Source organism: Schistocerca gregaria, unplaced genomic scaffold, assembly GCF_023897955.1.
Source record: "Schistocerca gregaria isolate iqSchGreg1 unplaced genomic scaffold, iqSchGreg1.2 ptg000435l, whole genome shotgun sequence".
NCBI classification, from domain to species: Eukaryota; Metazoa; Arthropoda; class Insecta; order Orthoptera; family Acrididae; genus Schistocerca; species Schistocerca gregaria.
The window spans coordinates 17,187-38,017 of NW_026061859.1; the positions used below are offsets into that span (position 1 = coordinate 17,187).

The following is a 20,831-nucleotide window of genomic DNA, read 5'->3' on the forward strand; positions in this document are numbered from 1 at the left end:
TGCTGAGGCAGAACAACTAGAGTCTCCGAACTGCTTCAGGTATGGCCTGGGGTGCTACCCCAACCTGGAGCCCGCCACAGAAGACGAAATCGCCGAGTCCTGCTCAACACAAGCCATCGACGGGACCACCACTGTGGTGGACAAGCAGCCCGCGGCTACCACTCCCAGCCAACCCACAACCCCCATGGACGTCGAGACGGAGTCGAGAAAACGCAAGAACGAGACTCCGCCCACCGTCCCAGCACTGGTAAATGGACCAATAGTAAACCGTAAGCGAGCCAAGGGGACAACCGACTCCGAGGGCTTCACCAAAGCCACCAGAACAGCCCCCGCCATGAAGCTGCACACTGCCACACCTGCCCCTACAAAGAATGCCTACCAGGCACTCGACTCCGCAGAGGCAACAACAGTGCAACCCCCCCAGAACAACGCAAGACCGAAGGCACCACCCCCTATCGTCATCCACTTCGAAGGCCAATATGACGACCTCCTAGAAGCAGTAAGGTCTGCAACCACCTCGCCCTTCCAGTTTAAAACGGCGGGAAAGGACACCTACAGACTCTTCACCAAGTCTCCAGCAGACTTTGAGAGAGTGACCAAAGTACTAGAAGGGAAAAAATGGGGATACTACACATATCCAACCACCAGCACCAAGCTGGTTGGTTAGTAGGTCTGGTCCCCCAGCTTTCTTCGTGTTGAGGCAGCGGATTTGGGCCTCTACCTCTTCTGTGGTTATTTCTTCGATGACGTCGTCCTCTGCGCGGTTTGCTAGGTACAGTGGCAGTCTTTCTGTAACCATGGCGATGTGTTCTGGGTCAATGGGGTCATTGACTGGCTGGAAGTTTTGCTCGAATGTGTCCGCTAACGCATCGGCCTTGGCGTCGGGTTCGCAGACTACGTCGTTTCCTACAGTTAGCGGGGGTATTCTGCTTGTCTTGTTGAGTAGTTGTCTCGTGACTTTCCATGTGGATTGGTCGTGTAGGTTTAATGTGGCGACTTTGTTCTCCCATTCTGTGTTCCTGTGTTTCTGGATTTCGTATTTAACTTCACGCTGAAGTCTATTTACCTCTCTCTTTGTTGCTGGGAGTCTGGTTTCCTGCCATTCCCTTATTAGGCGGTTTTTGGTGCGTATTTTGTCTAGTATTTCTGGAGGGAGTTGTTTGTAGTTGTCCCTTTCTTGTTTTCTTCTTTGGGGGACCGCTGTGGCTGCTGCATCTAGTGCCAGGGTTGTTATGTGTAGCAGTGCAGCTTCCGTGCCTGCCGCTTGCGGATCGGGAACTGTGGTGAGTGTGTCTTCTAGTGTGTTCTGGTAGGTTCTCCAGTTGATGCCTTTCAGATCAATGCCTCTGTGTTCTTTCTTGGTGCCATCTAGGTTGATGTGGAAGATTACTGGTGCATGGTCTGATGTGAGTTTCCTGACTGTGGTTGCTTCTGTGTCCAGATAGATCCCTTTGATGATTGCGAAGTCAATTATGTCCGGTTGACCTCTGTTTCGTGGGTATATCGTGGGCCCGTGGGGTGCAACAGTGACTGCGTCGTGTCTGATGATACTTCTGGCCAGTCTTCTGCCACAGAGATTTGTCAGGCGGCTATTCCACAGTGTGTTTTTGGCATTGAAGTCGCCTCCCAGGAATATGTTGCCTGGCATTGATAGTATGGTTTCGAAGTCTTGTGCTTCCAGTCTCCTAGCAGGTCGCCTATACAGTGAGATGAATTTGATCATACCTCTCGAGGTGTGAACTGCTACCCCTGTTGTTGTGCGCCACGTGTGCTGGTTAATGGTCGCGAGACTGTGCGTGCGTGGAGTGGAGTGGAGGAGGTGGCCAAGTACGTGTGTACAAGATGGCGGCGCCTGTGTGTGTAAGAAGGAAAAAAAACCGTACACACAGAGAGAGAGAGAGAGAGAGAGAGAGAGAGAGAGAGAGAGAGAGAAGTGGTGCGACGAACGACTGGAATTCTGCTTTGGACGTAGGTTTGTGTGGTGGCCCTGAAAAGGGCCGATTGTGTTTTGTTTTTGAGCCGAGGCGGCAAATGGCGCGCTGCGTGCCAAGGGAGCACGCGGCGGTTGCCGATTGCGCTGTCTCTCTTTTAGGCCTTCTTCTCGGTCTTCTTTGGCAGCAGGACGGCCTGGATGTTGGGCAGGACACCTCCCTGTGCGATGGTGACGCCCGACAAGAGCTTGTTGAGCTCCTCGTCGTTGCGTATGGCGAGCTGCAGGTGGCGCGGGATGATGCGCGTCTTCTTGTTGTCGCGGGCCGCGTTTCCGGCCAGCTCGAGCGCCCCGGCGCCGACGCGCTCGGCGTAGTTTCCCTTGCGCAGGAGGCGGTGGATTCTGCCGACCGGGAACTGGAGCCCAGCCCTGCTTGAGCGGGACTTTGACTTGCCCTTGACTTTGCCTCCCTTTCCGCGTCCGGACATGGCGATGGGCTAGTTTGGAAAGAAGCGAGAAAGAAAAGCACAACGCCCCAAACGGTGCGAGCCGCAGCGAGTCGAGCAGCGGAGTGCGTGCCGGCGCCGGCGGGGTGGGGGTCCTTTATGGGCTCGGGTGCGGCGGCCGGTTGCGCGCGCGCCCCATTGGTCGGCGGCCGCAGCAGGGCGAGCTGGTAAAGGTGCGGCGGCGGCGTGCGGCGGGTGCCACTGTGTGGGGAGACGCTGACTGGAGCGGAGCGCTTGACTGACTGACTGCGCGTGCCTGCCTGCCTGTTTGTTCGTGATGCCGCCCAAGACTAGCGGGAAAGCCGCCAAGAAGGCTGGCAAGGCGCAGAAGAACATTTCGAAGGGCGACAAGAAGAAGAAGCGCAAGAGGAAGGAGAGCTATGCCATCTACATCTACAAGGTGCTGAAGCAGGTGCACCCTGACACGGGCATCTCTTCGAAGGCGATGAGCATCATGAACAGCTTCGTGAACGACATTTTCGAGCGCATTGCGGCCGAGGCTTCTCGCCTGGCGCACTACAACAAGCGCTCGACCATCACGTCCCGCGAGATCCAGACCGCTGTGCGGCTCTTGCTGCCTGGCGAGCTGGCCAAGCACGCGGTGAGCGAGGGCACGAAGGCGGTGACCAAGTACACGAGCTCCAAGTAAGGAGGTGGCTCTTGGAAATGGGAGGCTCGTCCGCGGCGCGGCGAAGGAAAGAGAAAAAAAAAAAACGGCCCTTTTCAGGGCCACCAAAATGCCTTTGCGGGAAGGGCGGAATTGTTGTTGTTGTGAGCGGGTGGACGGGCGGCACAGCTGTAGCTGTAGCTTGTGGTGTGGTGCGGCGCCGGCGCCTTTGGTTTTGGTGTGACGTTGGGGATACGCACTTTAGCCACAGCCGGGTCGTGGGCGTGGGTGTTTCGAGACGTGTTGGTGTTAGGGGGGCGGATCGCTGGAGTTGGCTTGTTTGATATATATTTTTGTTTTTGTCCCCTTTGTATGGTATGGCCGGAGGTGTGGAACGGAAAGCAAACCGCGACTGTCGGATGTCACACCGTTGGTGGCGAGGGTGAGAAACACGTTGCCGCCTACAGCTGCTTCTACGCCGAGCGGGTGCGTTAAGTTAGTTGGTTGGTTGGGCGACGTAAAAGTGGAGCGTGGAGGTGTGTGTGAACGTGAGGTGACACGCATTGTATTGCATTGTATTTGTACGCGCGAGGTGAGTTAGGAGACCACGCGCCACGACGTACGGTGCCCTCTTTCGACCTGACGTCTGACGTCTGGTTTTTGTTTGTGGAGGCGGTGTCGTCATTCTGGATGTACGTGTATTTTCCGCTCAGTTGAGTGAGGTGACGCGAGACGACGGCGTCGGTGGTGTTTTTGTTTTGTTGTTGGCGCCCCGGGGATGAAGAGGGGCACCCGACGGTAACGAGAGGTTGCACTTTGTGATCGGTCGAATGTCCGGGGAGCGAGGAATAGGGTGGGGGGTTGAAAAGAAACGCCAGTGTAGGGCAACGGGACGGTGAACGTTCCCGTGGTGTCGGAGGTGTGCAGTGGGGGGGAGGAAAAAAAAAAAAAAAAAAAAGCGCGTAACGGCGCGGCTGCCGTGGTGGAAACGTTCTCTCCAACTGTGGTGGTGTCCCCTGTGTGTTTTGTTGTTCTCTATATCGTGTGTCCCCTCGCACAAGACGCTCTCTGGGCGGGTTTGATTCATTCATTTTTGCATTGTCACGTAGCGTAGAATGGTGGAATGCGCAAGAGTTGAGTGAGACTGGCGACGGTATATGGTCTGAGCAGCGTCAGCTGCACTGCACACTCCCCGGAAAAGAATCTTGGATGCCGTGCTAACTGAAATTTGGTGGACGGGGTTCTCAAGGCCTGTTTTCCTATTTTGTTGTCTGTCTGTAGTTAAGATGGTGAAATGACGTCGAAGAAGCAGTATTGTGCTCACAGAAACGGAAACAAACTGTTATGGAAATGCCCTAGTTTGATGAAAGGAAATGTGTGTTGAATATACAGGATGGTAAAGACCAAGTGCGTTGAAAGAAACGTTGTGAAGGAACGAACGTTCCCTGAATTGGTTTCTTTTTGTTCCCGAGTTGTGTACAATGGACGACGGTTGTGCCATATCGCAGCATTGCATCATCCCCAGGTTTTATTTCAATTGAGCGATAAAAAAAGGAAAAAGAGAAGAACAAGAACACTATCGAAATGGTCTATGGTGTGTGACCCACAATTGTTGTCTTTAAATCACTTACCCAACCATGTCGTAAAAATATTTATTTATTTTTTTTTTTTTTTTTTTACAGTGGCTGCCCAATGACCTAGATGTAACAGAGAGAGAGAGAAACACATGGCGTGTCAGATGTTTGTTTTCTTTTCCCCCCCGTCAAGTGGCAAATGCGAACACCGTCAGCTGTAATTGACGATCGACACTAGTATGGCGCGAAAAGGGGGTGCGACCTGTGCAGTTGTGGGTGAAACTTTGGGTGATGGGCTGTCATGCGGCATCGCGTGCGTTCATTACCCCTCGGCGGCGGCGGCGGCGCCGCAGCTCCGTCCAGCTCGCGCTCTCGGAAACAACCCTCTCGTAATGCCGCGTCTCCTCCGTCACTGCAATTTTCAAAGGGAAACCTGTGTGGCCGGTGGGGGTGTGTCAACCGTTGGGCTCAAGCTCCGCCGACAAAAAGTGTTGAGTGTATCCAGTGTGAGAGAGGTTGACGCTTTTCGTGGTGTGTGTGTGGCAATGTTTTGAAAAGTTTGCAACGTACGTTAAGAAGTGTTGACGCTGAAACTTGCGGGCTGTGTGGCCCTGGTGGTTGGCTGGCTGGAGACGCGGGCGTGTCCAGTCGGTCGGTTGTTGTGGCTGAAAGGTACGTATACGGTTCCGCCGTCCCGTCGGAACTGCGTCTGTCTGGAAGGTATGACGTGACGTGCAGTTTTTATTAGGTCAGCCTTGTTGTGTATTGTTCCATTTGTTGCTCACTCGTCACCCGTATTTGGTGTGGCGATGTATGTGGACGTACTGCTGGATCAGTGTCAGGGTTTCCGTGGGAGGTGTTGGTTGGGTTGGATTTGCCTGACACGGCTGAGTCCGCAATTGGCCTGCCGTTCGTTGATGTGATATGTGGGTTCTGAGGAAGAATGTGTACGAGATAGTTGCCCTGCCCTGCCCTGCCCTTTCTTTCGCGTTCGTGTGTGCCCCCCTTGTTGTGTAGTGTGGGTTGAACATGGTTCTTTACCGAGTGGGGGGGGGGGGGGAATGGGATGGACGGATCCGTTGCTGTTGCTGTCACCGTCAAGACAACGCACGCACCCCTGTCCTACGAGAAGGTGTGTCAACCGGGGTTTCGGCAGTCGTGTGTGTAGGGGACGGGGAGAAGCAAAGTGGAGAGTGCGGCACGGGCAGAGAGTGGAATTGGGGCGCGTTGATGTTGGGAAACATCCCCCAAGGGTTGCGGGATGATGTGGCGGTGAGAGCGGGGGGCGGGGGAGAAAAGAAAAGCGAAAAAGAACTAAGGAAGAGGAGGAGGCGTGCGTGTGCGCAGTGGCGGGGCCCCAAAGACCTGTCGTGTGGTGTCGGCCGAACGCGAACGCGTGTGCGGGGCAGCGTCGGCACGGAGAGAGAGAGAGAGAGAGAGAGAGAGAGAGAGAGCGAGCTGGTCTGATGGGTATTTTTTTACCCCCTGTACTCGAAGGACCGGATCTGTCCTTGATCCCTGCCTTCTGTCTGATTATGTTGGGTAACAAAATGATGGGATGATAGGGTCTCTTGGGTGTGTGTAGATGTTTGTTGTTTGAGTGAGTGTTATGGTGTTTGTATTTTATTTTTGTTTATCATGGTATGTTGTAGTTTGTGGTGTTTTGTCGTGATGGGAAATGTCGTTCTTGGGTCGGGTGGATTTTGTCCCAGATTTCTGATGAGTGGGTGGTTCGAATCCGTGGTTTGGTGGGAAAAAAAAAAAAAAAAAAAAAAACTTTATGGATTTTTCTTTGGATGATTTCCGGGATTTTGAGTATGTTATGGTTTGTGTATATGTCTCGGTTTGTCTGGTACCGGCCGGCATCAGCAGCAATTCTGAAGTATTTGTTGTGCACCCTTTTTTTTTACTCTTGTTATGTTGGTGTCTGCGGCCATTGACCAGATTTTCAGAGCCGTAAGTGATGGCTGGTTCCTATGACGGTTTTGAAGATTTTCTTTTTGGCGCGCATATTTATTCTGTTTCCTTTGATGATTGGGTACAGTCTGAATATTGCTGCTGCAGCCTTGTTACAAACGTGTGTAACATGGTCTCTAAATGTCAACCTCTTGTCCAGCTTGATGCCTAGATACTTTATTGTGCCTGATCATGGAAGATTGTTATTTCTGAGGCGTATATGCAGGTTAGGAGGTATTCTTTTTGAATGTGAATCGTATTGTATTGCTTGGGTTTTCTCCGCGTTTATTGTTTTTTTTGGTTAGCCCATTTCTGGATGGATTGTAGGTGTTGCTCTATTTTTGTGACTCTATATTGCAGGTTAGAACTGCTGCGGTAGACTGCAGTGTCGTCTGCAAATAGTGACAAGTGTCCTCCCAGCTGTTTGTTTGTGTATATTGAGTAGAGAATGGGCCCCAGCACTGAGCCTTGCGGGACTCCAGCCTCTATGGATCTAGTGTTACTTGCCGCTCCTGGTACATGGACATAGAATGCTCTGTTGCGGAGAAAAGAAGCAATAATGTGGATGGGGCAGTTGTACTGGTGGAGCTTGTAGATAAGGCGTTATCCGAATGCTTTTCCAATGTCAAGCAGGACTGCTCCAGTACTGTGTCTAATGTTTCTGGCCTGACATATGTGCTCGACTAGTCTGGTCACCTGGTGGGTGGTGCTGTGTTCTTCGCGGAATCGGAATTGTTGTGGGATGATTATGTTGTTATCCTTTAAGAATTGAATTTCTTCAGTTCAGTTTGAATGAGCTTTCCGAGGACCTTTCCAAGGAAGTTGGCCTATAGTTTTGCGGAAATAATAAGTCCTTGTTTGGCTTTGGTAATGTGATGACTCGGGCCTGTTTCCAAGTAGTTTAGTCTGAAGCAAGCATTATATATTGATGTTAGATAGATAATTGATAGTTGCTGGAGGTAGGTGATGTAGTAGTTGCGGTTTGATGGAATCTGGGCCTGATGCCTTCTTAGGATGTGTGTATGTTTGTGATGTGATAAGATACGGGGTTTCTGCGTTTATTGGATTGTGAAAGATGTTCTGATCGGGGCACTTAGGATGCGGTTTTACCCTTCTGAGTACCATTTCCTGGTGGTCATCAGTTTCGTCATCTACCGCTTCTGGTGCTTGGAATTGCCTTTCTAGTGAATCCGCCAGTGCTTCAGCTCGGTCTGTGGGGTCGTTCCTTCCCCATGTAGATGTAGATGTAGATGTTTCGTGTTTAGTTTACGAGTTTTAAGAAATTTCCAGAATTTTTCCTGGTCCCTTTCTGCTTCTCGTAACGTTTCCTCCCACGCCTCGCTACGGTGGTTTTCGGAGCTCTCTTTTTGATCCTCCCGGCCAATTGCTCTGATTTTCGTCGGTCGGCTGGGTCCCTGTAGTTTCTGGCGCGCGCGGGCTGCGGTTGGCGCCTTTGGTGGCAACGGCCGGGGCAAGCAGCGGTGTGTGGTGTGGTGCGGGGCGGGCAGGGGCAGGGGCAGGGGCAGGGGCAGGGGCAGGGGCAGTGGCAGTGGTGGTTGACGGATGGCCTGGGGGCCGAAAAAACGGGCCGGCCGGCGGACGGCGGACGGATGTTGAGAGAGGCGGCGCGCACGCGTCTCGCGCGGACACAGGCGCCACAGCGTTGATTGGAAGGAGGTGCGGTGCGGGGATGGGCCCAGGAAAAAAGACGGTCGTGGCCCCTGTCTTGGGTGCGTGTCGACGTCAGCACCGTCGGTGTGGTGTGGTGTGGTGTGGTGTGGGCAGGGAGGGGGGGAAAAGCGGGCTGCGGGCTGCGGGCTGCGGGCTGCGGAGGGAATGGTGGTGGGGAGTAGGCACACATGTGGGCGGGCGCAAAATCGGCCGGTGCCCGTAAACCGCGGCGGGATATTGGGTGGAAAAGAGGGAAATTGTAGAAAGGAAAACAAGCGGAGGGGGCGAATGTGGTGGGGTGGGGGGACGGGCGGGGGCGAGGCGACAGCTTGCTTTTTCTTTTTCATTTTATTCTGTTGTAGTGTTTTTGTTTTTTTGTTTTTTTTGCGTGTGTGTGGCCTTGGAGAGGCTGGTCTTGTCTGGCTTACGCTTTGGGTGCGTGTGTTGGTACTTTTTCGTTTTTTCTTGTTCTGCAGAGCAGGGGCGGGGCGGTGGGAACGGCTGGCTGGCTGGCTGTGCCCAGAGGAGGAGGAGACGCTGGCGGCGGGCCCGGCTCCTGGGGCTGCTGTTGCATGCGCTGTGCAAAGAAAGGAAGAGTGGGTTTGTTTGGCTGGTGAAGTGCATTATTTAAGTGTGGGCTTGCCGGCCTGGCTCCGATGCGCAGGTAGATAGATGCCGGCGGCGACCGCAGGCAGGCAGGCGCGTTGTGTGTACAGAGGGACGAGCCATGTGTTTTGCAAGCAGGACGTGGCGTGCCGAGTGGAGAGGAGGCGGCGGCTCGGCTCGGTTCGGCCCGGCCCGGTCCGGCGGTGCCGCGCTGTTGTCGCGGACGTGAGCGCCCCCTGGCGGGCGGGTGGTTGGCGGCGGCGTGGTGGACGCGTGTGGCAGTTGTGTGCACGGGTTGCTTGGGCGAGTGAGCAGTGGCTGGCGGTGTTGGCGCGTCGTCGGGGAGGTACGTGTTGCGGCCGCGTCTGCTGCGCGCTGCGTCGTTGTGTCGACTGTGTGTGGGCGTGGGCACGTGTGCTCTGCCGAGGGCGTCGTAAAAAAGTGGGTCGCGGTGTGCGTGCGTAGCCCGTGATGATGTATTGTGCGTCGCGTCGTTGTGTGCGAAACGGATGCCGAGAGGTGTGTGGTAAGTGCGAAGCGCGAATGTGCGGCGTTTGGCGGTTTCGGTGTGTTTTCTGTTTTTGCGGCGTGAGAGTGGGGCTGGCTGGCTGGCTGGCTGTTGTTGGTTGCCTTGTGTGTGTAGGTTGATGGCGCGACGCGGAGGGGACGCCGTTTGCTGCGTGCCTTGCCTCGCGTGTGTTGGCGCGCCGTGCATGTGTTTGGGTCGCGGGGGCGGTGTTTTTGTTTGTATTTGGATTTTCATTTTTTGGCGTGTTGTGTCGTGTATGGCAAGGGCGAGAGGAGTAGTGCGGTAGTGGTAGTGCAGTAGTGTCGTTGCGGCACGGGCGTCTGGTGGGGCTGTGCGTCGTGGCGGGGAAGGTGTGTAGGTTGCGGCGATGCGGCGAGCCCAGCCCGTCGTTTGACGGTGTGCCGGGTGAGTTGCGCTGCGAATCGAGTGTGGCGGGAAGGGGAGCTGCGTGGCGCCTGCGTCCGTTGGCAGCAGGGGCTGTGCTTTTGAGAGTTTGTTTGATTTCGGGACGACGACGACGACGACGACGACGACTGGTTGGTTGGTTGGTTGGGTGGGGTGGCGTGCGCGTTTGTCGTACTGGGCGAGTCGATTGCCTGCCGGCTGGCGAAAGGTGCGCCGCCGCCCGTCTCGCGCTCTGTGTTTTTTTTTTTTTTTTTTTTCTCTCTGTGTGTGTCGGCTGCGTTTTGTTTGCGGTGCGCGCGAAAACGGTGGTGCCGAAAGTGTGCCGGCGTGGCGTTGCGACCGCGACGAGCCGCGGGCGCGCCATTTGGCTGGTGTTGCGTGAAGAGCGGCTGTGTACGGGTAGTGGCTGTAGCCGTACGTGTACGTGCATCCGGCCCGGCCGCCAGCCCAGCCCAGCCCAGCCCAGCCCAGCCCAGCCGAGTCGGGTGAGCGGAGGCCGACACGTGGTGGTGCTCTGTGCTCTCTCGGCTCGGGGGGGTTTGTGTGTGTGCGTGTCTCGTTCGCTCTCCGGAATCTGCTTGTTCTGCTGATCCCCGCCTGTCGGCGTCGTTTATTTTTACTTATTTATTTTTTACCTGTTGTTTGTTTTTCGACGTCGTCTTGCAGTTTTGTCCTTTGCGGCGTGCCGACGACCCGCCGCGCGACCTTATGAAACCCCAAAGCGTGGCGTGGCGTGGCCGAGCCGCAGCAGCTAAGGGGGTGCGGCCGCCTCGACGCCTTAACCTCTCCTAAACTTCTTTAAGCCCCTTAACGCAGCCACCTAAACTAACGTAACCTAACCTAACCTAAGCTCTTAGGCCAACCCCCAAGTCGCCTTAACCTAACGTACGTGACCGCAACCTTAGCTTAACGCCTACGTTAAGACGTGACGTCACGTCAACGCTTAACCTAACCCTGACGCCTTCTTAGCCTAACCTGACGTAACCTAAGGTAAGGTAACCGTTGAAAGAAAGAAACCACCTTTGTTTTGACGTTGAGGCGTGTAAGGTCGGCTGTGAGGGCAGATTCGGTGTGTCTGTAGTTGGGGCTGGCTGGTAATTTATTTTGTTTGTTTGTTTATCGTTGTTTTGTTTTCGCCTGTGGCGGGGGGGTTGGCGCTCCGTCGGCCGGTGCCATGTTGCGCAGGCGGCGATCGTAAAAAAGTAAAAAAAAAAAAGAAAAAAGAAAAGAAAAATGTGTTGGAAGGGCTGTGGGTGTTGGCGGGCGAGGCGAGAGGAGGAGGACGGCCCGCGGCCGTGGCCCGACGGCTGCGGGCCGATCGGGAAAACGGCGGAAGGCGATGGGGCGGCGGAGGTGCGTTTGTGCACGGCCGTCATCGCCGCACGACTCGGCTCGTGTGGCTGTGGCGCCGGCCGCGGTGGCCGGGCTGCCGCGGCGACGGTGCGGGAGTTTTGACGAAGGTTTGGCCATTGTGGCGGGTCGTCGGCTGGGGCTGTGGGGGCGGCATTTGGGCGGGGGCGGCGATTCTCGGCGGGCCGACCCAGGCTGTGGCGCGCGGTGGCTGCAGTTTGGCCGTGGTTTGCGGCGCCGCCGCGGCGACTGGTTGGCGACCGTGGTGTCGGTGTGTGTAGCCCCATCCTCGGTGGTTTGAATGGCGCGGGTGGTTGCGGCGCAGGTTGGGGGCTGCTCCGCGCAGGCTGTCGGACGTTGGGCGGTAGCAAGCGCGGGAGGCGCGGCGCGGCGGCGCGGCGGCGCGCCGAGTGGCGGCCGCTCTCTCGGCCGTCCGCGCCCGCCCGCGACACTGGCTGGGCCAGGCGCGTGCGCGGCTATTCTCTGCTGCGCGCCCCTCGCTGTTGTGCGTCGTCGAAGGAGAGAAGGAAGCGAAACCAAGGGGAAAAAAGAAAAGAGAACAAGCAAAAGATGGCAGACCAGGCGGCTACGAACGAGACTGCCGCGGCACCCGCCGCCACCGGCACTACGAAGAAGGCCAAGTCTGCGTCGTCTGCGAAGAAGCCGCGCGCCAAGCCTGCGCACCCGCGCACCTCTGAGATGGTGACGGCCGCCATCAAGAGTCTGAAGGAGCGCGGCGGGTCGTCGCTGCAGGCGATCAAGAAGTACATTGCCGCGCACTACAAGCTGGACGCGGAGAAGCTGGCGCCCTTTATCAAGAAGTACCTCAAGTCGGCCGTCGTGGCTGGCGAGCTGGTGCAGACGAAGGGGAAGGGCGCGTCGGGCTCTTTCAAGCTTGCCGGCGCCGGCGGCGGGGCGGCCGAGGGCGGCAAGGCTCGTGGTGGCGGCGGTGGTGCGAAGAAGAAGCGCGCCGCTCCGGCCAGCAAGGAGAAGAAGGGGGCCCGTGCGGCCGGCGCAAAGAAGGCTGGCGGCGTGAAGGCGGCGACCGGTCGGAAGGCGGGCGCCGCCAAGAAGGCGTCTGCGGCGTCGGCCGCTCCCGCGGGTGCGAAGAAGGCGGCTGCGGCCAAGCCGGCCAAGGCCAAGTCGCCGTCGAAGGCGAAGAAGGCCGCCAAGGTTCCGACGAAGAAGCCGAAGGCGCCGCGCCCGAAGAAGGCGACGGCGACGCCGTCTAAGGCGAAGGCTTCGCCCAAGAAGAAGAAGTAAAAAGGGCAGGGAAGGGTTGGCGGTTGACACCGTCGCCTGGTGGCCGGCGCGCAACCAGAGGCTGTCGCGCGGTCCCGGACAAAAACAAAAACGGCCCTTCTCAGGGCCATCAAAGCACGTCGGGAAGGTGTTGATTGTCGTGTCGTGTCGTGGTCGGTCGGTTGCCTTGTTGTCTGTCTGTCTTGCTTGCTGGCGTTTGTTTGTTTCATGTGTGGATGGTGGTTGGATTGTGGGGTCGTTGGCGGGCGTGGGCGGCGGCGCGCGGCTGGTGTTACACAAAGTGTATTTTACTTTTACCTATTTATTTTGCGCCGCGTTTGTTTGTTTGTTTGTTTGTCTTGGTGGTGGTTTTGGAATAGTCTTTTTTGTTTTGCTTTGCTTTGCTTTGCTTTCCGGGCGTCACGTTTTGTGCCGTGGCCTGTGTGGGTGGCGCTATTGACGCTTGCGACTTGGTTCGGCCGGTGCGGTGCTTTTTTTTTTTTTTTTGGAAACGGCGGCGCCGGGCCGGGCCGGGGGTGGGACGACTGGACTGGAGAGTGAGTGGGGAACTAGTCGTTGCGACCGACAAAGTTTTGCTCGCGACGGAGAGACGTTAGTGGCCCTGAAAAGGGCCGTTTTGTTTGTTTGGCGGTGTGCGGGTTTAGGCGCGCTCGCCGCGGATGCGGCGCGCGAGCTGGATGTCCTTGGGCATGATGGTGACTCGCTTGGCGTGGATTGCGCACAGGTTGGTGTCTTCGAAGAGGCCGACGAGGTAGGCCTCGCTGGCCTCTTGCAGGGCCATGACTGCGGAGCTCTGGAAGCGCAGGTCGGTCTTGAAGTCCTGGGCGATCTCGCGCACTAGGCGCTGGAATGGCAGCTTGCGGATGAGCAGCTCTGTGCTCTTCTGGTAGCGCCTGATTTCTCGCAGGGCGACGGTGCCCGGCCTGTAGCGGTGGGGCTTCTTGACGCCGCCGGTGGCGGGCGCGCTCTTCCTCGCCGCCTTGGTGGCGAGCTGTTTGCGCGGCGCCTTTCCGCCGGTGGACTTGCGGGCCGTTTGCTTTGTCCGGGCCATGGCTACTGCGGATGCGGATGCGGCGTGGAGGATATGCGTGCGCGACGGCGTCCGGTGCTGCCTTGACAACGGGCCCGCGCGCCCCGGGTGCTGCGCTTATATGCCCTCGGTGCGCGGTGGTGGGGGGAGGGGAGGGCGGGCCGCGGGGCCCCAGAGTCTATATAGGGGGGCGGCGCGCGCGCTGGGCGCCACAACCGTAGCCGACTCGCTAGCGCCGGGTGAGGAGCTTGCCTTGCTTTCTGTTTTTTATATTATTGTGGTTGAGACGCTTGAAGAAGAAGAAGAATGACAGGCCGCGGCAAGGGAGGAAAGGGGCTCGGCAAGGGTGGCGCCAAGCGGCACCGCAAGGTGTTGCGCGACAACATCCAGGGCATCACGAAGCCCGCGATCCGCCGCCTGGCGCGCAGGGGCGGCGTGAAGCGCATCTCTGGTCTGATCTACGAGGAGACGCGCGGAGTGCTGAAGGTGTTCCTGGAGAACGTGATCCGCGACGCGGTGACGTACACTGAGCACGCCAAGCGCAAGACTGTGACGGCCATGGACGTGGTGTACGCCCTGAAGAGGCAGGGGCGCACCCTGTACGGTTTCGGCGGTTAGGCGGTGTGAGACCGAAGGAAGGAAGGAAAGAGAGATTGAAAAACGGCCCTTTTCAGGGCCACCACAGTGTTCGGAAGTTGAAAAGTGCGAAAGAGTCTGTGTTGCTGGTTTTTCTTTTCCTTTTTTAGTCTACTTGGCCTTTTAGTTTTGTTTGGAGTTTTTTTGACGTGGTGTGCGGTGCGGTTGGGAGGGAAGGAAGCGTGCCCTTGCGTTGTGTGAGCTCCCTCCTTCCTTCCTTCCTTCCTTCCTTCCTTCCTTCCCCTCCCTCTTTGCTTGTATGCTTCTTGTCGGTGGATGGGCTGTGTGTTGCGGCGCGGCTGAGTGCCGAGGGGTTATTTTTGAGGTGTGTTGTTGTGCGCCACGTGTGCTGGTTAATGGTCGCGAGACTGTGCGTGCGTGGAGTGGAGTGGAGGAGGTGGCCAAGTACGTGTGTACAAGATGGCGGCGCCTGTGTGTGTAAGAAGGAAAAAAAACCGTACACACAGAGAGAGAGAGAGAGAGAGAGAGAGAGAGAGAGAGAAGTGGTGCGACGAACGACTGGAATTCTGCTTTGGACGTAGGTTTGTGTGGTGGCCCTGAAAAGGGCCGATTGTGTTTTGTTTTTGAGCCGAGGCGGCAAATGGCGCGCTGCGTGCCAAGGGAGCACGCGGCGGTTGCCGATTGCGCTGTCTCTCTTTTAGGCCTTCTTCTCGGTCTTCTTTGGCAGCAGGACGGCCTGGATGTTGGGCAGGACACCTCCCTGTGCGATGGTGACGCCCGACAAGAGCTTGTTGAGCTCCTCGTCGTTGCGTATGGCGAGCTGCAGGTGGCGCGGGATGATGCGCGTCTTCTTGTTGTCGCGGGCCGCGTTTCCGGCCAGCTCGAGCACCTCAGCCGCGAGGTACTCCATGACGGCGGCGAGGTAGACGGGCGCCCCGGCGCCGACGCGCTCGGCGTAGTTTCCCTTGCGCAGGAGGCGGTGGATTCTGCCGACCGGGAACTGGAGCCCAGCCCTGCTTGAGCGGGACTTTGACTTGCCCTTGACTTTGCCTCCCTTTCCGCGTCCGGACATGGCGATGGGCTAGTTTCGAAAGAAGCGAGAAAGAAAAGCACAACGCCCCAAACGGTGCGAGCCGCAGCGAGTCGAGCAGCGGAGTGCGTGCCGGCGCCCGCTCGCTCGCTCGCTCGCTGTAAAACGCTGGCTTCATATGCCAGGTGTAGGGGCAGGTTAAGCAGCGGTGCTGCTGTTCCTGCAGTGACATCTTCAGGGTGCTTTTATTCCTAACAGAGTGAGCTGTCCTCACTAGGCGTCAGTCATTGCGACGCCATATTTGTTACCGACATCGTGCTGCGAGAGAAATTACTCTCGCAGTAGATCTGGCCATCGAGTCGTTGGCCTGTGGTGGACCTGGCGGCCCAGACCACGAATCAGGCGACTGGCAGAGTGTTCTGCATCGCTGTAGAACACCCTGGCGATTTGCTGGAAGCGATCCCGTAGGAAAGGGATGCCCGCTTCCTCATGGAGCAGCCTTGCTGGGTAGCGAGGCGGCTTGTGGAGCGCAAGTCGCAGCGCCCTATTTTGCACGCGTTGAAGCGTCGCAATGTGCGTCGCTGCCGCGTTACCCCACACCACGGCCGCATATTCCAGTACCGGTCGGACGAGGGACAGATACATGGTGAGGCCGTGGCGTGGAGGAAGCGTCGATGAGGGATTGAGGAATGGGTAAAGCGCACGAAGGCGCCCCACTGCCCGCCCTCTGACGTCGCGGATGTGTGGCAGCCACGTCAGGTGTCTGTCCAATGTCACCCCGAGATATTTGCCGGTCCGCAACCATGGAATGGGGCCCCCCATGATCGTGACCGGCGGTAGGTCCGGTGGCATCATCCTTCTGCTAAAGATGACAGCCTGGCTCTTCGCAGCGTTAAACTTAAGGCGCCATTTCGTGGACCAGGCCCCCAGGACGTCACATCCGAGCTGGAGGCGGCGGCGCATCTCGGCCGCGTTCATGCTGCGGGTGAACAGCGCCGTGTCGTCAGCATAAAGCGCCAACTCCACGCGTGCCACCCGCGGGGCGTCGGCGGTGTACAGGGAGTACAGCAGGGGACCGAGGACCGACCCCTGCGGCACTCCCGCCCGAATCTGCCGGTCGGTGGATGTGCCCTCATCAGCTCGGACGTGGAAAGTGCGCCCCGAGAGATACGAGCGCAGCAGGACCACGTGCGACGTCGGTACCCCGTGCACAAAAAGTTTGTACACGAGGCCGTCGTGCCACACGCAGTCGAAGGCTTTGGAGACGTCGAGAAGTACCGCCCCTAGGTACTCTCGCGTCTCCAGCGCACGCATCGCCTGCTCCACGAGGCGCAACAGCTGCTGTGTGGTAGAGTGGCCCCGCCGGAAACCAAACTGCTCCTCGGGAAGGAGTTGCTGCTCTGTCACGATGCGCAGCAGCCGCTCCACGTACAACCTCTCAAACACTTTTGAGAGGGACGGGAGCAGACTGATCGGCCGGTAGTGCGCTGCCAGTCGCGGATCCTTGCCGCTCTTGGGGATGGCAACCACTTCCGCATGTTTCCATGCGGAAGGGAAGGTCCCAGTGCGGAGGATACTGTTAAAGATGTCCGCCAGAGATTGGTGTACCTCCGGCGGTATCATCCGCAACAGGTGGTTGGTGACACCATCGGTGCCACCCGCTTTCCTCGGATTGAGGCGACGGAGCTGCAGGTCCACTTCCTCGGGTGTTATCTCCTCGATCACATCGTCAGCCTCCCTTGCAGCGAGGAAGACCGGCAGGCGATCCTCCACCAGACGAACATGATCGGGATCGAGCACACCATCAACAGGACGAAAATTTTCTGCGAACGTGTCCGCGAGGATGCTGGCTTTAGCATCCGGCTCGCAGACAACGTCCGCGCCCGCATGGAGAGGCGGGACTCGCTGGCGACGACGAAGGAAGCGCTTGGCGGTCCGCCAGGCACTACCATCCGTCGTAGTTAGGGTGGCCACCAAGCCCGCCCAGTCCCGATTCCGATGTTCATCGATGGCTGCCCGAATCTCGCGTCGCGCCCTGTTGAGGCGGCGCTTCGTTTCTGGCTGCCGTGTGAGCTGCCACTCCCGGAAGAGGCGATTCTTGTTTGTTATCGCCTCCAGGATAGGCGGCGGGAGTTGGCGCGACATGTCTCGCGGCCGGTCCGGCCGCCTGGGGGTGGCCGCCTCCGCCGCAGCTAGTGTGTGCCGCGTGAAGAAGGCTAACGCTTCTTCAGCCCCATGCACAGCGGGATCTGGCGCGCCCTCGAGTCGGGCAAGGACCTCGTCGCGGAAGCGCGTCTCGTCAATGCCACGGAAGTTGCGGCGGACGGACGGCAGAGATGCACCGATGACGTCCATGTCGAAGACCACCGGGAGGTGATCGGACGACATGGCACATCGAACGGTGGCCGAAGTGAAGTGCCCAACACCTTTGAGCACGGCGATGTCGAGCACATCTGACTGGCCTCGATGGGGGAAGACAGTGTGATCATAAGGCCCCAGTACTATCGCGCCATGCCGCTGTGTGGCGCGGAGGAGTCGGCGGCCGCTGGCATTGGTAACGCGGGAGTTCCACTGTGTGTGCTTGGCATTCAAGTCACCCGCAATGAAGACTTTCCCGCGCAGAGCCAGCAGGGCGTCGATGTCGGCCTCCTGAAGCAGTCCCCTCGGCGGCCTGTAGGCCGCAACAAAGGTGATCACCCCTGCCGTCGTGGTGACAGCCACCCCAGTGGCCTCCACTGCAGTGAGGGGCGGAAGCGGGACGTCATGGTGCTTGAGGGACGCCTTGATATAAATAGCCGTCCCCCCGCCATGCGTCAACCTGTCGGTGCGGTAGCACCGATAGTTGGCCACCTTGACATGTATCCCCGGCTTCAGAAAGGTCTCGCACACGAGGCAGATGTCAATTGCCTCGTCGCGCAAGAACTCCCTGAATTCCCCTTGTTGGGGGACCAAACTGTTTGCGTTGAAAGCGCAAACGGTGAGGCCATGGATGTGGCGATTATCCATGACGCGGCGGGGTTGCAACGCCGGCCTGAAGGGCCGACGTGACCGCGGTGACGAGCACCGGTAGCTGCTCTAGCAGCTGGCTCAACGACCGCAAGAGCGAACGGAGCTCGGCTGCATCGGTGGCCGAGGGGGCGGCGTTGGCCGCTGGGGCGGCCTCCGCCACTGGGGAGGCCGGTTGCGGCAACTCCGTAGTAGACGACTGCCGCGGAGCGTCGGCAGCCGGTTGCGGCGTAGCACGAGGTGCTGTCGTCTGTTGCGGCAGTGTGTCATCGGCAGTCCGGCGTGCAGCGGCATGGGTGGCCCGGCCCGCGCGCCGGCGACGCCTGCGCGGGGCGGCAACCCGCGCGCTCTGCGTGGGTGTTGGGTTGGCCGCCCCCCCGGGCGAAGCCGGGGACGGCGCGGCCGGTTGCCTCGTCTCGCCCGCCGCCAGTTCCGAACGTCGGGCGGTGGCGGTTGATGGTCCGCCCTTGGTGGCGGCAGCAAAGCTGGTGGATGGGTGCACCTTACGAGAGGGAGCAGCCCCTCCGCTCCGGTGGTTTCGGCCCCTTTTAAAGGCCGAACAGCCTCTGTAGCTGGCAACGTGCGCGCCGCCGCAGTTGCAGCACGTCGGCTTCTCTTCCTTGGCAAGTCCGCAAGACTTGCTCTCGTGCTGTCCCGCGCATTTGACGCAGCGGGGCAACATAGAGCAGTAGCGGGAGACATGGTCGAGCCTCTGGCAGGAAAAGCACTGGGCCCTCTTGCCTTTGGCTCGGAGAGGTTCCACCGCGACCCTGACCCGGCCGACTCGCTGCACCTGGAAAATCTTCCGATTTTCCAGGTTGTCGACGAGGACAACCTGGTACAGTGGCATGTCGCGGTGCGTGCGTGGGGACTGCATCAGTCCGGTGGACCGGACGCCGAAGCCCATGTCTTCGAGTTCTTCTCTAAGATAGTCCGCCCCAAACTTGAGTGGAAGGTGGCGGAACACCACCTTCAGAAGTTTGAGCGGCTCAGAGGGGTGCGTGTAGCACGGGAGGCCATCTCTGGAGATGGTGTCCATCACCGCGCGGTACTCCTCGTTGGAGGACACCGTGACCTTGTAGAGGTCACGGCCAGCAGTCTTGACAGTGGCGGACGTGGCCGCCCTGTCTAGTTTTTGCTGGAACTCCTTGTACCCTCCCGCCCATTGGATGACGATGGGCGGGGGCTTCTTTTGGGCCGACACAGGAGGCGCGGCACCATCTTCAGTCGCGTCCACACTGGCCCCCGCGAACGCGTTGGCGGTCGGCAGCGGCGTCGGTTGCTGCAGCGCAGCAGCCCTGGCAGTGCGCCGCCTGGGAGGGGCGACAAAACCATCCTCATCCGGCTGCCGGGAGGTGGCAGGTGGACGAGTGGGCCGCCGCGTCTACGTCGGTCTCGGCGAGGCGGCGCTCGCGGAGGAGCCCGCGATAGTCGTCCCAGACTCCGTGGTGGAAGGGCGGGAAGCCCTCGAGGCCTTCTTCCGCGGCCTCGCTGTGTCGGACGTCTGAGAGGGAGTGTCGGAGTCGTCATGCGTCATAGCCCGGCGCTTTCTGGGCGCACGGGCAGCGTCAGAGTCAGTGTCACGGCGCTCTGACTCGGCAATGGCCTCAGCCAAATTTGCGTCAGGCAGGTCGATATCCTGCATCTCGGCGGCCGCAGCTAGCGTAGCCACGGGCTCTTCTCGTGTCTTGGGGACCAGGGGTGCAGCCGGGGGCACATCGACCTCTTCAGTGGTCGAGGCCAGCGGCGCAACTCCCGCCGAGGCCGCCACCGCCGGGACCGCAGACTCGCGCGATTCAACCGGCGGGGCTCTCGGTGGCACACCCGACACTTGCTGCCTCGTGTACGGCAGAGTGGCACCCTTCCGAATGTGACAGAAGGCGAGTATAGTCGCCTCGTCGTCCTTTCGACCCGGGTAGGAACCCCCGTGAGCGAGTTTGTTCATAAGGATGAACACTCGATCACGAGAGAGCACATCAGAATCCGAAGAGTCATTCCTGTCGTGGTCAGTTGTCGTAAGCCGGTTCGTCATAAGTGGGGGGCCGGATGGGGCCGCCACCGGGATCAGCTCAGTCGCCCGAGCTGGCCCCGACGGGCGGCGATCCGCCACACCCTTCGCAGGTAAAGCAACCTCACTCAACGACATCTCGAACAGCACTGCGCGTGCGTGCGTGCGTGCGTGCCGGCGCCGGCGGGGTGGGGGTCCTTTATGGGCTCGGGTGCGGCGGCCGGTTGCGCGCGCGCCCCATTGGTCGGCGGCCGCAGCAGGGCGAGCTGGTAAAGGTGCGGCGGCGGCGTGCATCCCGAAAGAGCCGGGTGGCAACATAGCCTTATATGCTGATGACACAGCACTCTATCTCAGTGGCAGAAACATTAATTACCTAGCCTACAGCCTACAACGACATCTCAACAAAGTTGCAAACTGGTGCAACATCTGGAAAATAAAAATAAATGCTGACAAATGTCAAACAATCCTATTTTCTCATAAAATCAAGAAACCCATAATAAACATCACTTACAATAAACAAATACTCCCATGGAAAAATGAAATCACATACTTAGGACTAAAATTGGACAAAAACCTAACATTCAAGCATCACATAAGAGAGGCTAGGAACAAAGGCTCCGCCCGGCTCTACCAACTATACCCATTATTAAAGGGAATGGGATTGTCCATATCAGCAAAGCTCAGAATCTGGAAAACAATAGTCCTGCCTGTCATCCTCTACGGCTCTGAAGTGTGGAGCATGGCAGCAGACACTAATCTAGCC

At 58.3% G+C, this 20,831-nt stretch overlaps 1 protein-coding gene across 1 annotated transcript; it reads right to left on the reverse strand.

Moving 5' to 3' along the window:
- Nucleotides 1–1,581: 1,581 nt before the first annotated feature.
- On the reverse strand, nucleotides 1,582–20,005 carry LOC126311657 (uncharacterized). The gene is made up of 4 exons (XM_049992233.1): nucleotides 19,449–20,005; nucleotides 19,071–19,373; nucleotides 18,163–18,605; nucleotides 1,582–1,697 (listed from the first exon to the last, which is right to left on the reverse strand). The coding sequence occupies exons 1-4, from the start codon at nucleotides 20,003–20,005 to the stop codon at nucleotides 1,582–1,584; spliced, it is 1,419 nt and encodes a 472-aa protein (XP_049848190.1).
- Between the last annotated feature and the right edge of the window lie 826 nt (nucleotides 20,006–20,831).

Excerpts from the sequence above, each read along its gene's own strand:
- LOC126311657 (XM_049992233.1), bottom strand. The coding sequence starts at position 20,005 with ATGAACAAACTCGCTCACGGGGGTTCCTACCCGGGTCGAAAGGACGAC. Across the intron at positions 18,606-19,070 it reads ATCTCCAGAGATGGCCTCCC|GGGCCGAAACCACCGGAGCG; the intron begins GTGCTACACGCA and ends GGCCTTTAAAAG. Across the intron at positions 1,698-18,162 it reads CACCGATGCAGCCGAGCTCC|GCGACCTGCTAGGAGACTGG; the intron begins GTTCGCTCTTGC and ends CTCACTGTATAG.